General features: G+C 40.7%; 1 protein-coding gene and 1 long non-coding RNA gene across 4 annotated transcripts in view; one reads left to right on the top strand and one right to left on the bottom strand.

The window, feature by feature from the left end:
- The window catches only part of LOC112545636 (uncharacterized), a 113,470-nt gene that overhangs the window by 27,174 nt on the left and 69,943 nt on the right, over window positions 1-16,353 (bottom strand). Inside the window, exons 4-5 of one of the 2 annotated variants that reach the window (XR_012902991.1) lie at window positions 9,964-10,030; window positions 9,709-9,862 (exon numbers count right to left, since the gene is read on the bottom strand). The exons of the other annotated variant lie outside the window; for it this stretch is intronic. This is a non-coding gene — a long non-coding RNA (uncharacterized LOC112545636). Of the gene's footprint in view, window positions 1-9,708; window positions 9,863-9,963; window positions 10,031-16,353 lie in introns of those variants that run through there. 2 annotated transcript variants of the gene reach the window in all.
- EFEMP1 (EGF containing fibulin extracellular matrix protein 1) overlaps window positions 1-16,353 on the top strand; it is a 74,061-nt gene that overhangs the window by 55,273 nt on the left and 2,435 nt on the right. For both annotated transcript variants that reach the window (XM_075925509.1, XM_006122142.4), the window contains exons 5-10: window positions 4,963-5,085; window positions 8,935-9,054; window positions 10,535-10,654; window positions 12,982-13,101; window positions 15,127-15,250; window positions 15,375-15,570. In XM_075925509.1, coding sequence (XP_075781624.1) covers window positions 4,963-5,085; window positions 8,935-9,054; window positions 10,535-10,654; window positions 12,982-13,101; window positions 15,127-15,250; window positions 15,375-15,570 — 803 coding nt within the window. The remainder of the gene's footprint in view (window positions 1-4,962; window positions 5,086-8,934; window positions 9,055-10,534; window positions 10,655-12,981; window positions 13,102-15,126; window positions 15,251-15,374; window positions 15,571-16,353) is intronic.

The following is a 16,353-nucleotide window of genomic DNA, read 5'->3' as shown; positions in this document are numbered from 1 at the left end:
GAGATCAAGTCATGGACGTTGGGTCCATGGAGTCCTATTAGCCAGAGGGTAGGAGTGGTGTCCCTGCCCAAAGTTTGTGGAAGGCTGGAGAGGGATGGCACGAGACAAATGGCTTGGTCATTGTCTTCGGTCCATCCCCTCCAGGGTCCCTAGGGTTGGCCGCTGTGGGCAGACAGGCTACTGGGCTAGATGGACCTTTGGTCTGACCCAGGACGGCCATTGTAAGCTCAGGGCTCAGTGTCGGGGGTCTCAGTGGACCCCCTTGATTTTCATGCACACCTGGTCCTGGGTGGCCAGGCTGGTAGCTCTCCTGCCCTAGACGGCCACTTTCCTGTGCCTAGTGCGGAGATCGTGGACGAGGTCCACGATGTCCGCACTAGCCCAGGAAGGTGCCCGCCTCTTGCGGTCCAGGGCAAGCTCCCGGGAGCCGCCAGCCTGGTCCCGGCAAGAGGGGGTGGGCTGGGGGGCATCGGGTGGGTGGCTCTGTGCCGTGCCAGGTGCAGGGTCTGCTAGCTGGGTGCTGGCAGGCTTGCACCTGGCACGGGCACCGTAGCCAGCCCGTGCCCCTTTAAGGGGTCCGGGGCCGGGAGGGGGGCATAGAGTTTCCCTGGTGTTGGCCAGAGTGGCCACCAGGGAAACCTGGGGAGGGCTAGCCTCCCACTAGTTCGAACTAAAGGGCTACACAGCCCTTAGTTCGAACTAGCTAGTTCGAACTAGGCGTTAGTCCTCGTAAAATGAGGTTTACCTAGTTCGAACTAAGCGCTCCGCTAGTTCGATTCAAATTCGAACTAGCGGAGCGCTAGTGTAGCGCATAGGAAAGTTAGTTCGAACTAACGTCCGTTAGTTCGAACTAACTTTCTAGTGTAGACATACCCATACAGCTTACAAGTACAGTATAACCAAGTACATCAAGATATTATGAAGAAAACAATTCACAATGTCAGAAAAAACACACGTTACTCTTTTTTATACAGGTTAAACATCCTAAATCCAGGACTCTGGTCTGGCAACGTCTGTGGCCCGGAAGGACTGCAGCTGTTGCTGAACCAGAGAGCCCCAGCACTGGGGAGTGCAAGCCAGCAGGGAGTCCAGTGGCAAGGAGCCCCACCTGTGGGGCTTGTGGCAGTCGGGATATCCCAGGGGAGCCCCAGCCAGGTAGGGTTGCAGGGGGACCAATAAGTCTTGGCCCTGGGGAGCCCCAGTCAGGAAAGACAGAAGGAGAGCTGTGGCGGATGGGGAGCTCTGACCCCGAGGAGCCCTAGCCAGCTCATTGCACTCAAGCCCAAGCCTGGTAACAGTAAGGCAGAAGCCCAGTGACAGTGGGGCTGAAGTGGAGAGAGCTAAAGGAAGGGGCAGTGGGCTGGGAGGTTGGTGGCAATGGACCTCCCCATATCCAGCAAATTCCCTCATTCAGGACAGGTCAGGTCCTGAGGAAGCTGGACCAGGGAGGTCCAACCTGTGTCTGCATTCAATCTGGGTTAGAAACTGCATTGAATCATACATATAATTACATACGCAAAAAACATTATTAATACTGTAAAATCAAGCATTAAAACTTAGGAAATTCCAGAATTCAGTTACAGTCTGTGCAGTCTTCATTTAGCCACCTAACATACGAGAAAGTAGTAGTATTCCTGCTTTACAGATTGGGAACTGAGGCACACAAAATAAGGTCAAATGCATCCTCTAATTCTGGGTGCCCAATTTGAAATATCTAACACCTGATTTTTCAGAGTACTTAACATTATATAGCACTTACATGTTCAAAGCACAGCTTCAGTTGCAGTTGTGAGTGCAAATGAGACCACAGAGTGTCCATTCATGCAGTCAAAAAATGAGGAGGACAATTAGTGGCCACTTGTGAAATCTGATTTAAGGTGATTTTGAGTAGCATGCTATAGATGAGGAGTGGGCAAAAATGTTTGAAGTGGCCCCAGGCTGGCCCAGAACATTTCTGGGCTTCCCCACCTCCAGACCATAATTGGTCTGGGGATGGGGGAGCCCTTTTGCCCCCTCTTCCCTTCAGGCGCCCATGTCTCTAACAGGGCGGGAAGAGGCTTCACACACTGCTTTGTCCCCCAGACACCGCCTCCTCCCACCCTGTGAGCAGCACGTGGCACTTTGAAGTGCCGCACACTCCTCAGAGCCGGGACAGGGCAAAGGAAGCTTCACGCTTCTCTAAGGCAACAGTCATTTGCTTGTACCATGAAACCCTTTTTCTTCCTGCAGTCAACCCCTCGCCATATTCATCACTTCATATTTTCCTTCCCTGTTCTTCCAGATCTATGCATCAGCCCTACATGGCCCCACAAAGTCACAGGACCCTCCTCCTCAACCTCTTCCCAGAACTAGCCAAGATGTCCAGCTTCCTTCTCTTGGAGTAATGGATGGCTAAGCGGCACTTGGCAACTGTGGAGCTTATTTCCCGTCCTTTGTTTGCTCACATCTCCAGGCAAAATTCCTCTGGGCTGCATCTACTGATTCCTTGGATGCCTTTGAGAAGCAATGGACATTGTCCAGAGTTCCCTGCTCAGGGTTCTCCTCAGGATCCCTTCATTTTTAACTTCTCACTTCATTCCTGCTTCTGGGTTTTTTTCCCCCCTCTGTTGTCTCAAGAATCCAATTGTAGCCTAGGTTTTGTGCTCCCTACTCCTTATCTAAAGAGCAGGCCTTTAGTTTTGGCAAGGCCTAGACCCTCTTGCCCCAGCGGCACAAATATGACACTTTCTAGCTCCTGCAAGAAGTGAGGCAGGGATTCTACAGAAAAATGGATGCTCTCCTGATCATCCTTGGAGCAGATCCATCCTGTGTATTAAATATGAAAAAAAGAATCATAGGACTAGAAGAGCTCCAACTAATATTTCTCTGACCTGCACTTAAACATTTCCAATGATGGAGATTCAACTCACCCCTTTGGGCAATTTGTGCTTATCTATCCTGACAGTTAGGAAGTTTTTCCTAATGTCCAACCTAAACAGCCTTGCTGCAATTTAAGCCTATTCTTCTTGTCCCATCATCATAGGAGGTTAAAGACCTTTTGTATACTTGAAAAATGTTATCATGTCCTCTCCTCAGTCTTCTCTTCTTCAAAACAAACATACCCAAATTTGTCAATATTCCCTTATAGGTTATGTTTTCAGGATCTTTACTCATTTTTAATGCTCTTCTCTGAACTTTTTCCTGTTAGTCCACATCTTTCTTAAAATGTGACACTCAAAACTGGACACAGTACTCCAGTGGAGGTCTAATCAGTGCAGAGAAGAGCAGAAAAATTATGTCTCATGTCTTGCTTACAACACTCCCACTAATGCATCCCAGGATAATGGTTTGGTTTTTGTTTCATTTGCACCAATGCCACGTTGTTGACTCTTATTTATCTTGTGATTAACTATGACCCCCACGTCCTTTTCTGCAGGACTCCCTCCTAGGTCATCATTTATCATTTTGCATGAGTCCCATTTTCCTTGCTGAGTGTGATACTTTGCATTTGTTCTTATTGAATTTCATCCGTGTTTACTTCAAACCATTTCTCCAGTTTATCCAGATTTTGAATTTTAATCCTATCCTCCAAAGCCCTTGCAATCCCTCCCAGCTTGGTATAAACTTTAGCATGGTGCTCTCTATGCCATGATCTAAAAGAGTTTGTGATAATATAACTAAAGATTATCATCATCACGCATATGCAGAAGGGGGCAGATTCAGGTGTACAAACTACCTTTGCAAATTAAAAAAAAAGTAATGTAATTGTCTGCAATTTCCTTTGCTTTTTTTAAAGAAGAAACCAAAATTTCATCACATGATGTTATAGTGGCATCCACATGGTCCATCAGCAGGCTTAGAATCTTTAGATATGTAGCACAGACCTCTGCCACTTGAGCTAACAAACAACAGAAAGTAGTAGTTTGTTTAAATTTGTAAATGGACCAAAACTACAGATATTTTGTCAATGGATTTGTTATCGGGGATACTATCCTCTTGTGAGTGCCTCCTCACGGTTGAATGTGAACCTACACCTCCCTCTCTCTCTGCTCCTGTCACTCCCCTGTTGGGTGTTAACCTTGTCCGGAGGGTCTTCAGTGGCTCAACTCTCCAGTCACACACAATCAACATGTAACAAAAGTTCAACAGGGCCTATCACTGTGCCCTTTTTGGTAATATGCAGTTCTGCCTCAGGGCTCAGTTCTCAGCCCTTTTTAAGCTAGCTTTGTCTGTCCCTGCCTGGGTATGAAGCAGTGCCCCCTTTCTCCCTGGAGACTCTTCACTTTTAGGTTCCTGTGAGGTTCTCAACTCTCCAAACTAAGCTCTGTCCCCCACTCACTCCATCAGTTCCCTTCCCAGGGTTACAAATTTCAATAAATCATTAGCCCTCTGCAGGGTATTCAGCCCCCTCCTAGAGCCCTTCAAATTCCCACCCTGTACCTGGGCTTCTAAATGAAACTTGTCCCCTTCTCAGGACAATAAATAAATAAATAAAAAGAAAGAAAGACCACCAGAATTTTTTTAACATGCACAGAACAATGTATTTTTCACTAGGAAACAGGTAAAGCATTGTGGCTAAAAGTTTACAAAATACTCAGCCTACCAAAGATATGGAAATTGTGGCAATTTATACCCAAATAAAGATTTGGCAAAGTTGTAAGCAACTGAAAACAAGGCTTATAATGAAGAGTGTCCAGTGACATTAATATCAACCCCACCTATAATAAATTCCTATGAATAAAAAAATAGTATTGATGCTATAACCTGTCAAATTTATGAACTCTTAAAAATCTTTGTTTGGTGATCCAGAGGAATCGGACAGTGTTGTGTGTTCTGTAAGCTGAATGAACCCTGGAATAAAAACTTTTGAATGGTTTTGAAACTTAATTTTCATTTAAAGCATAGTTTGGACTTACCGTAGATACAAAAATTTAAATTTGAACCAGTGTTTCTAACTAACATTGTGTTTTTTGTTTTATGAAGATATTGATGAATGTGCAACAGGAACTCATAATTGCAGAGCAGATCAAGTATGTGTCAATTTAAGAGGGTCTTTCAGCTGCCAGTGTCCACCAGGTTATCAGAAACGAGGGGAACAGTGTGTCGGTAAGTTCTGAGCCAGCATAAATTATGTTTATTGAATAACAAGGCTCATTTTCAAACTTGGTGGAATTATAAAGTAATACCATACAATTTAGGAAAATGGTGGATGAAAAGTGAATAATCTAATGAATGGAGCTGTAAGCTATTTTAAGCATATTCAAGACTTTGAATTGAATTTAATTATATTTATCACTTACATTGGGATAATGTCCAATGGCCAGAGACATTTGTGAACCAAGTGCAACTCCCATTAAAATTAACAGGACTCTTTCCTGACTATAATAAGAGTTAGATCTAGTATTAAGGCATAGGCACTTGTGCAGACATACAAGACAACATAGTACTTGCCCTGAATAACTTAGATCTAGATATTTGGTCTGAGTGACATATCAACCCCTTGCTTCAAGGGGTAGCCTAGTTAATCTGTACAGAAAAAACCAACAAATGGTCTGGTAGTATTTTATAGACTAACAAAACTTCAACAACCACTGTTCTGAATTCCTGAGAGACAACAGCAAGGGCAGTAAACTCAGAACTATTAGTATAATAATAAGCCTATATTCATGAAGGATTAAGACTCAAATTTTAACTTCAATGGGAGTTTTGCCTTGACAGAGGCCACAACATTTAGGCCATAAGTTTGTCACATAAAAGAAAACAAGTGTGAAATAGAAGAATAAAAGGAACATCATTAGCCAATGTCTATATACACTGGATCAGAAAAGAGGGAACAGTCTTTTCATGTCCTCAAAATAGAGACAAAGTCAAAAGTGAAGGTGTTTTCACAAAATGCAACATTATGTGATTAGAAGGCCCATTGTGATGAGAAGTATCCCTTTAGAAGAGCATATTGGGAGGGAAGAGGGGGCAGTATCAGCAGCCATTTAGATGAATTGCTACATTTCTATATTTGGTAAGGAAGAAATACCTCTTCTCTTTAGGGGCCTGATGCAAAACCCACATAAGTCTATGCCTAGTGACTTAATTAGGTTTTGGAACAGGCCAACAGACTTCTGTATACATTTCTCCTTTACAATACTTGCCAATTTTCTGAGCAGGACTATGATGGATAATTAGGTATATAGGTAAGGGAATCATATTGACAAGTTGTTGATTCTTATGAGAAAAGTTGAGCTTTCACTCGATGCTAAAAGCAGGGGAGGTATATTCTAATTGTACAGTAACTCTTTTTCATGTCAACAAAATTAGGGTACTACATCAAGCCTTTGGGTACAAGTAACATTGAAAGTAAAAAACCATCATGATAAATCACTAAAAGTCAAAGTTTTGTATGTATATTTTAATTCAAATATACATATGCTCCCTAGAATGGTGAATTTCCCTTCTACTCCTTCCCCTTCTCCCCCCCCCCCCCCCCCCCCCCCCCCCGTGTGACTTAAGTCAGAATATAAAACAGCACAAAAACAATGCTACAGTTAAGGACTGTCAGCACTTCATAAAACTACTCCTTTGGGACTCTAAGAGAGCCAGAAAAATTCATTTGGGAAAAACCTTGATAAGAACTCTCATCCTGGGAGGATGTGCTCCCTTTAAGTTTGAACAAAATTGCTCCAGACTTTCTGGCTTAAAGACAAAAAAAGACCTTTTTCTAACTATTCTACTTTTAATTTATGCTAAAAATTTGCCTGTTTTATTATTTTTATTAGTAGTAGCTAATGTAAGGTGGGATTTTTTTTAAAGTTTGTTCACATGTCAAAGATGTTATTTTCTGAAACAGAGACTGCAGATACACAGAAACTTTGTTTGGCAAAACTTTTTTTTTTAAACAGAAGATTTGGCTGTATGATCAAACCCTGCCTAGCTAAGGTTTCAAGTAGTCTTTCATAGAATCATGCACATTATAGCCTAGTCCTTCACACTAAACTCCCACTGACTTAGAGCCCAAGTTTCCAAAATGTAAGCACAGCAGTAACTTTAAGCACAAGCCTAGTTTTGTGGAACTCAAAAGATTCAATGGCACTACTGTTTCTCTGCAATAAAAGCTGCAGACACAGCACCCACTGTAGTGAATATTGCCAAACACTGTCCAGAATAAGCCCCGTTCCCCCTCACTCAGAATTGTCCGAAATTCTCAGCTTTTGGACATGAAACTTAAGGTTTTTTTTAAAAAAGTGGTTAAATCATTTTTTAATATTAAAGTGGAAAAAAATGAACACCTTCCCCATTGTAAAAAAAGTCTTTAAAAACAGCTATAGCAGAAACAGCTGGGGGTAGGAAATTCTACATTTAGCATAAAGTGCCATTTTAATATGTTCCAGTGAAAGCTGGGATTTATTTGACTGAGTTCTGAGCCTTAGTGCACGTCTACACAGGTCAAAAGTCGAATTAAGCTACGCAACTTGAGCTATGTCAATTGCTTAGCTGAAGTCAAAATACCTTAATTCGGCTTTTGGTGCGGTCTACACTGCAGGAAGTCAGAAGAAGGACACTGTTCCTCCTTGTAAAATGAGGGTTACAGAAGTCAGAGTAAGTTATCTCCAGATCAACATTTCGAAGTAATGGCTTGCTGCGTAAACACGCTCTTTCAGAATAACTGAAGTTATGCTGCTGTGTAGACATACCCTTAGAGACCACGTTCTCTACATGCACCAGACTCTGCATGGATCTCTTTGCTAAGCTTGTGAAAGTCATGGCTAAGGAAGATTCTCCCTTGCATGCATGACATGGCCAAATTAGCTATGTGGTAAAAACTGTTCTGCAGATGCACAGGAGTTTAGGCAGAGATGTTAATGTTACAGTTCCTGTAGCTTGACCCATGCATAGCTTCCAGTGTGCTAAGAGGTTAAGGTAGGGCTGTTGAACACTATCCTATTTGTAGGTGGAATACCCACTTGGCTGCACCTTAGGAATGCTGAAACTGGGAAAGACAGCATGCTCCACCCAGAATTAGGCAGTCTGCAGGGAAAGTTAATTATGCCTGAGATAGCATTGGCTTCAATCATGCAATCTTATTTCCTCTCCAGAGTCAAAGACTGCATCCAGGGGCTGGAAATCAGTGGCTAAAGGAATTTGTTATGCTGCCTTACCTAGGAAGGGATGGTGAAGAGAGTCCTCGAGTAGCTAGCCAAGTCCAGGAGAGGGAATAGAGCACACATCTGAAGTGGGCTGTGCCCATGAAAGCTCATGATACCATCTACATGTTTTGTTGGTCTATAAAGTGCTACCAGACCATCTGTTGTTTTTTTTCCCTGTAACCGACTAACTCGGCTACCCCTGAAGCTCCTACATATTCCTCTGAAATCCTAGTCTCCACTTCCTTTTCAGACCTGATCCTACTCACTCCACATCTGTCGCTCCCATGGCCTCGGGATAGAATCAGAGTCTGAATTGCTAATGAACTTACAGAGCTTCAGCATTAATTTGTTGCTAGCAGTACTATTGTACAAGAAAGAAGCAGGAGAGCCACAATTACTCTTCTGGTCTACTTTATGTCTGTGCAAGAAGTGCTCAGGGAACACATTCTAAGTTACATAATCAGAATAAGGCATGTGGTAGAGGAAAAAATAAGAGATAACATTGGGGTAATTTAAACACTGAATACACGATAACGTTTATATGTATATGACATTGGCTGAGCAAACAGCCTCAGTATGAAACAGATTTTAAGAAAACTTAAGACATGAAGACAAGAGAAAGGATTTAGTGCTGCTCTCAATTAACTCAAAAGGGGAACTTTAGTGGGAGCAGAATCTAGCTGCAAATTAGCTTCTCTCCTTTCATTTAATCACATCTGGTTATCTTTACACTGTTTGGGCACAAGATGACAACGGTGAACTTTTATTATTGCTTGTGAGCTAACATTTTTACTGTTTGCTCTTGTGATGGTAACAGATATAGATGAATGCAATCTCCCTCCATTCTGCCATCATAGATGTGTGAACACTCCAGGAACCTATTACTGCCAGTGCAACTCTGGGTTCCAGTTAGCATCCAACAACCACACTTGTGTAGGTAAGCACTTTTCTGTATTTCCACGTGGTTACAAAAGACAGCTACTGGCACATTGATAGCTTTCATCAGCACAAGTCACTAGACAGAATATTTTGACATTTGTCATGCCATTATTGGCTTATAGACTCTTGAAACTGATCAAAGTGATGATCTTGAGAAACATAGAAGTGGAAACTGAGGGAAGCAATGCCATGTGTTTGCAGCTCAAGTTAATTCCCTGGAGCACATAATAAATACATTGATAAAAGAAAACGTGTAGGCATTTCAAGTGTGAATCCTTGGGAAATAGTATTAAAAATTAAAATGAGTGGTTTGAGGAACACTGAGGGCTAGTGCCATTGTAAGTAAATGCTAAAGGATGCCTTGTAACTGAGCCATAAAAGTATTGCTGAATTTGATGGGGTCTGCCAGATTTATTGGAAAATCTAGATTTAAGAAGAAGAGAAGAGGACATTGGGTTTCAAGTAGATTTCCCTACCGAGATACAAGATACAGATAACATGATTATCTCTTTTAGTAACTTCTTGGTAGAATGATGTTATTTCTAAAGTGAAGCAAATAAGAAAGGTAATTTTCCAGGGGCCAAGTGAAAATCTGTTTTCACTCAATATGACAAAGCTAAATTGTTATATGACACATAAGGCAAAATCCTCCCCCAACTTTGAGCTTGAAATGACCATAAGGCAAAGATATCTGCTTGTTAGCTGCTGCAATATCCTCTTTTGAGAGCTGCAGTCCTGGCTCCACTGAAATCAGAGTAAGTGAAAAGTATTTTCTCTTGTATTCCTCTTCTGTGTACAGTAAACATCTACATACAAATTGGTACATGCAAGTAAATTAGTCAGTGGTGTATGGAAAATAAATGTTAAAGACTAAGGGATGTGGAGAATTGCTGGTTCTTATACATACCTTTCCATTGAAAAGGCCTCCTTTTTTCAGATTGCAGTATCCTCCCACATGTTCTTAAGATGGGCACCTCATGAAAAGAATTTAGTATTAAAAATGCCTTCCTCCAATAGAGTCTATGCCTTGAACTTTGCAAAACTCTACTAGTCTTAGTGGTTCATGTTATAATTGTAACGGAATTTAAAAGAAAAGATTTTAAGGGTAATAAATAGCTCAGATAAATCTTATCCACTGCATGCTGAGAGGTCTTATCAGTATGTGTTCCTTATATCAGTTATTTGAAGACTTGGCATTTCATACCTGAAAAAAAGGGTGCTGGAATGTGGAGTTTAATAGCTGTACTAAACATTTTTGGAAGAGTTCGTTACATTTTAGAATAACTCTCATTCCTGGAAAAATATTCCAGTTTTTCTATAAGGAAAGGATAGCACAGATTGACACTGTTTCACCAACTGTGCAATTTCTATTGATATATTCTACTGAGCTTTTACAAAGTGGTGGACCCATTTGATCAGCTTAATTATCATATACAAAAAACAAGATGTTCATGCAGATATATAATCTTTCCTTTCAGACATAAATGAATGTGATGCCAACAATCCATGTGCACAACAATGCTACAATATACTTGGTTCTTTTATCTGTCAATGTAATCCAGGATTTGAGTTAAGTGGTGACAGAATCAACTGTGAAGGTAAATTACACATTATACATAATATCATGAACTATTATGACAACTGTCATTTTTCTGATTCTGTAATTTTTCTGAGATGGAATTCTGTGAATTATGAGGTATGGATGGTTTAAGTCAGACTAAGGTCTGTCATTCCTGATTGTGAGTACAGTTTGCAGCCATAAAATTGGAGATCATATTTTTGCAACCTGCCAGACTGAATTTCAGGCACAGGAGTAAGTAGTTGCACCTATATTCAGGTAGTTGAGGTGCTGCTGCTCAGATGGGCAGCACAACATTGCACATATACATTTTTCAGGCAACACACTGGATGTGGGGTAGCACACTTCTGAAAACTTATTCCTGAAACTAACTTTAATGGTTTTTAGTTTAATTCAGATCATCATGACAAACTAGAAATAAAGGCAAACTGAAAAAAGGATAACTGTGTGTGGCATAAAACTGTTCTCAAAAAAAATCTTCTTAAACTTGTGATTCTAAAGAAAAGACAGTTGTGCCTTTGAGTTGCTTGTATACAAGTGGATGTACAAAAAGCATATATCTCCTGACGATTATACAGTCAGTGCTTAGTTTTCTCTGCCCAACCCTGCTGGTGTCCTCTAAGCACCTTTGGAAAGATGAGGAGATTCCATATCCTCACTACCAACTTTTGCTACAAAGAGGTCTCCTCAGATCAGCACTACATTCCCATAGATTCATTGCAAATACTCCCTGTAAACCAGCCACTTGAGTCCTAGGACCCTGACCTGTGCTTAGGCTTGTATAAGCCAGCTGCTTGAGTCCTGGGTTCCTGACCTGTGCTCAGGCCTGTAAGTACCAGTCTAGTGCCTCCAGCCAAACTGGGGACCGTGAGATCAGGACAGGCAGCGATACGACCACTGTCCAACGGTCAATAAGCCCCTGGCCCTGGTTCAGGGCAGGCAACAGAGAAAAGCAATCCCAGTTAGTATGGCCCAGGCTCTGGCTCAGGGCAGGACAGCAAACAGACACTGTTCCAGAGTCAGTATGGCCCTGGTTCAGGGTGGGACAGCCAAATAAACATAAGCAGGGAGGAGGAAGACTGCCACCCACTATGTGGGGTAGCAGGGGTATGTGGGCCCTCCCTACTCCACTGCATCCTAGCCCAGGACCCTAGTAGTGGCAGACCTAGCTGCCATTGGGGTCAGCAGGGATCCAGCCCACAACACACTGACACACTCTAGAATGTTATGAGATCAGCTTGGCAATCTTCAGCTTCCCCTGGGCCACTCCTAACTGCCCCTCTGCATCTACAAGCCTTAAAAGTTCCCAGCTGAAGAACAAGGGACTGAACTGTGGTCTCCAGTATGATTAGACACATTTGTCTAAAGTCAAGCAGACACTTCCCCTAACCCCACAATTCCCAAATCCTATTGATTCATCTATTTTTTTTCAAAAATATCACATACGTTGTTAAATAAAATTAAATTCCATCCTCAATTATTTTTGCTGATAGCTAATCAAGTAAGCAAAGTTACAAAAGCCAAAAGAAACTGGAAAACTGGCATGCAGCCAGAACTCCTTGAAGGGTGAAAATTGTCCTTATCCCTTTCCCAAGAATAGTTCACATTGACTACAATGGGAGTTACATACACCTGAGGGAGCAAGACATTTCCCCAGAACTGAATGACCAAAGTGATCAATGCTTTGATCAGGGGGAAAAAAGTCACCGTTTGAAATGCTAAAAATGTGTACAACTCATTCTAAAATTATTTTCCCAAACCTGTTCTGAAGGCTTTATGATGTAATCTCTGTTTCCTAGGGTATGTCTAGACTACATGCCTCTGCTGACAGAAAGGAAAGCCTTTGTCGACTGATCCTGTAAACCTCGTTTTACGAGGCATAAGAGATCGGTCGACAAAGGCTTTCCTTGTCAACCGATCCCTGTCTTGACTGCCGGTTCTGCCAACAAACAGCTGAGCCGGCACAACGTGGCAGCCATTTTTATTCTAATGAAGCGGGGGCTATTTAAATCCCCGCTTCATTGACTATGTTGGTATGTCTAATTTACATGCCTCTGTCGGCAGAGGCATGTAGTCTAGACATACCCCTAGGGTATATTTCTTAAAAGACTGATCTTTAGAGATAGCTAAATATTCTCTAGAAGAATTAGCCTTTTTTGCTAAGAACTTTAAGTTGCTTAATCATAGTATTTATTTCAGATTTTGGAGAACTTCCTTCTTTCAGACTGGATATATTTTACTTCTGTTAAGGCTAATGTATAGTAATTATAAATTAATATATTAATACTTTCTATGACTAGATAGGTTTTTAAAATAATAAATTCAAGCTATATTGCGGTTCTCCAGATATTGATGAATGCAGAACTTCAAGTTACATATGCCAGTATCAGTGTGTCAATGAACCTGGAAAATTCTCATGCATCTGTCCTGAGGGATACCAGGTAGTAGGAGCTAGAACATGTCAAGGTAAGTGTACTGATCTTAACACTTAAAGTACTGCAATATTAACATTAGACTACAAATGTTTTGTGTGTGTGTGTGTGTGTGTGTGTGTGTGGTTTATTTTTTGTAGTGAGATCACCCATAAACTAAAATAAGAGAGGACACAACATTGTTTGACAATTGCCCCACAACTTACATTCGTTACATTTAAAAAAACCTGACCTTTCTCTTGGTATTTTTATGATTTTAAAACAAAATTTTCAAATTAGGGTGTATAAAGGTAGACCTCTACCATCCATAGTTCGGCAATTAAACCAACAGATTAATACACAGAGGCTCCGTCTACCCTGGCAGCTTCTTGCACAAGAACACTTTTGCGGAAGAGTTCTTGTGCAAAAACTCTTCCACAAGAGAGCGTCTACACTGCCATGTGCTTTTGTGCAAGAGCGTCTATGGCAGTGTGGACGCTCTCTTGCACAAGAAAGCTCTGATGGCCATTTTAACCATAGGGGCTTCTTGCACAAGAAATTCATGTTGCCTGTCTACACTGGCCTCTTGTGCAAGAGGGCTTATTCCTCGTGGGGAGAGGAATAACTCTTCCGGAAGAAGCCCTGTTTTACAACACTATACTGTAAATTTACTTCTGGAAGAATGCTCGTGCAGTGTAGACAGCCGGCAAGTTTTTGCGCAAGAATGGCTGCCAGTGTAGATGTAGCCAGAGAGATGTATATCTCTGAAAATCAGGCCAGTTGTTCAGGTATCTAAATATGGATTAAGTCAGTTGTTTCATTTTAGATAGACTCTTAAGTCTTTATCACACCAGACGGGAAAGACGACTGTTCTCTCCAATAACAAAAATAGTGTGAGAATTTTTCAAAGGCACATTGAATGTGTATTGTATATTTATAAAACAAATATACATATATCAACATTCAAATCAGTTTTCTTTTCCTTCCATTGCTGCAGGCCCAGAAGGGTTTACGTTAAATACAAGAAGCGATCTCTCTCACCTGGTAGAGTAGTCTGTATTGTGAAATCAAACCTCATAGTATATTAATTACAAGAGTTGTACTTTATATAAACCAGAACATTGTTGAAGCAGTCTTGATCTTTTTCTCATACGTGCACTCATCTTATAATAGGTTGGTTTTCTTTGTTTAATTAGAGGTTAATTCGACAAAATACAGTTTTGGAAGAAGGTTGGTTGGTTGGTAAAAGAAATTCATCTCCTTCAAGAGATATGGTCTAGAAACTGTAAACTTTTTTCATTCACTTTTTCTCAAGGCTAATGAGTGCTTTTGAGGAAATATGAGTGATTAATTTTAGATAATGTTTTTATTATTAATATTTGGTGTTTACACACACACACACCCTTGCTTTTTGATATAGTAGCTCCTTCAAAAGCACTATTAGAAGATTCTCTCTGCTTTTTTCCACTCCTCTCTTATTGCCACCTGTACTCAATCTGCAGAGTTCAAGTACTCTAGCAGCTTCAACTTCAAAAGCCTTATGAAAGAAAGGTGGGGAGAGGGAACTCTGGGTCAAATTTGCACCTGTCTTTGTTTTTAAAACTTTTTCTAAAACCAAAGTATATTATGAGGCAAAAATCTTTGAGAATTAAAGATTTAAAAGGTATCAGTGAAACAAAGCCCCATCAGTTAGAATGTTCTTTCTATATAAAAAATAAAATCTCCCTTCTAACAACAAATAGCTCAACATTTGTACTTTATAGCGTAATTTAATATAAATATATTATATTTATTTAGTTAGTTTATTGTATATGTTCAGTACATTTAAATCAAGAGTCAAGTCAATAAATTTATTCAGATTCTGCATAAAAGAACTCTACACAACAAGAAAAGGAAGGTGAGGTGTAGGGGTGTTGAGTTTCCTCTGTGTAGAAACAGATGTGTGTTTATTTGTCGGACAGTCTGTTTGTTTTTAAATTAAAATACTCTTTATAGGCTTTTCATACCAACTTTGCATTGATGCATTCCATCTACATTTACTTAACCTGGGAATTGATATGTTTCCTTCCTTCCTATCTAGATATAAATGAATGTGAAACTACTAATGAATGCAGAGAGGATGAAATGTGCTGGAATTATCATGGTGGGTTTCGCTGTTACCCAAGAAATCCTTGTCAAGATCCCTATGTCCTGACATCTGAGAAGTAAGAGAAACCACACATAGTTTGTAGGATTATCATAAATAGGTAGCATTACTCATAACAACTGAGAGAGTGTCTTGCTAGTTTGCACAAGAAGAACTTTGATCTATTTTTGTTTGTTTTTCAGTCGCTGTGTTTGCCCAGTTTCCAATGCCATTTGTCGAGAGTTGCCATACTCTATTGTGTACAAGTACATGAGCATCCGTTCAGACAGAACTGTGCCCTCTGATATTTTCCAAATTCAGGCAACCACAATTTATCCCAATACTATAAATACTTTCCGAATTAAATCTGGAAATGAAAATGGAGAATTCTACCTGCGAGTAAGTATAATAGGGAGGCAGACCAGTGCCCGGGTGCAAATAGAATCGGGCTATGTGTTGATACAGGTGGTGTTATAGTGCTTTACGTGTTTTTCATAGTCATAAAAACAATTCTGCTCTGTAAAAAATGGTATTTTAACATCCTTTATTTTTGTCTCCCTATAATTTCCCTATCAAATGAACTCAGTTTACAAATAAGAAAGATGGGGGGAGGGTAGTTAGCCCTGCAGACTCAGGGTATGTCTATACTATAGGATAAAGTTCAATTAAGATATGCAACTTCCACTATGTTAATTGTGTAACTGAAGTTGAAGTAGTTTAACTTGGCTTTTAGCACTGTCTACACTGCAGGAAGTCAAAGGAAGAACCTCTTCCTTCAACTTCCCTTACTACTAGTGAAAGCAGGATTACCAGCATTGACTGGAGTGCCCCTCTCATTTCGAATTAGCTGTCTTAACTAGACCGCTAATTCGAACCCTGGAAGATCGACAGTGGCAAGTTCGATCTTTCTCTGCAGTATAGACATACCCTCTGTCTCAGAGAACAAAGTTGGGTTCTTTCCATTCAGTGCATCAGTGATAATAAGGTTCAGCAAGACAAATTATGACCTCAGTTATTCCCATATAATCTCATTGTCTTCAAATTATGTTCCCTTTCATAAAAAGAAGTATTCACTGCAATCACCTGGAAAATAAATACAGAGGCAAGTGATTGATGAAAAACAGAGCTGTGGTCTTCAGAACTGTAGAAACCCAAATAGCATATGACAGCCAAACGTAGAAG

Source organism: Pelodiscus sinensis, chromosome 3, assembly GCF_049634645.1.
Source record: "Pelodiscus sinensis isolate JC-2024 chromosome 3, ASM4963464v1, whole genome shotgun sequence".
NCBI classification, from domain to species: Eukaryota; Metazoa; Chordata; order Testudines; family Trionychidae; genus Pelodiscus; species Pelodiscus sinensis.
This window is presented reverse-complemented; position numbering and strand designations above follow the sequence as displayed.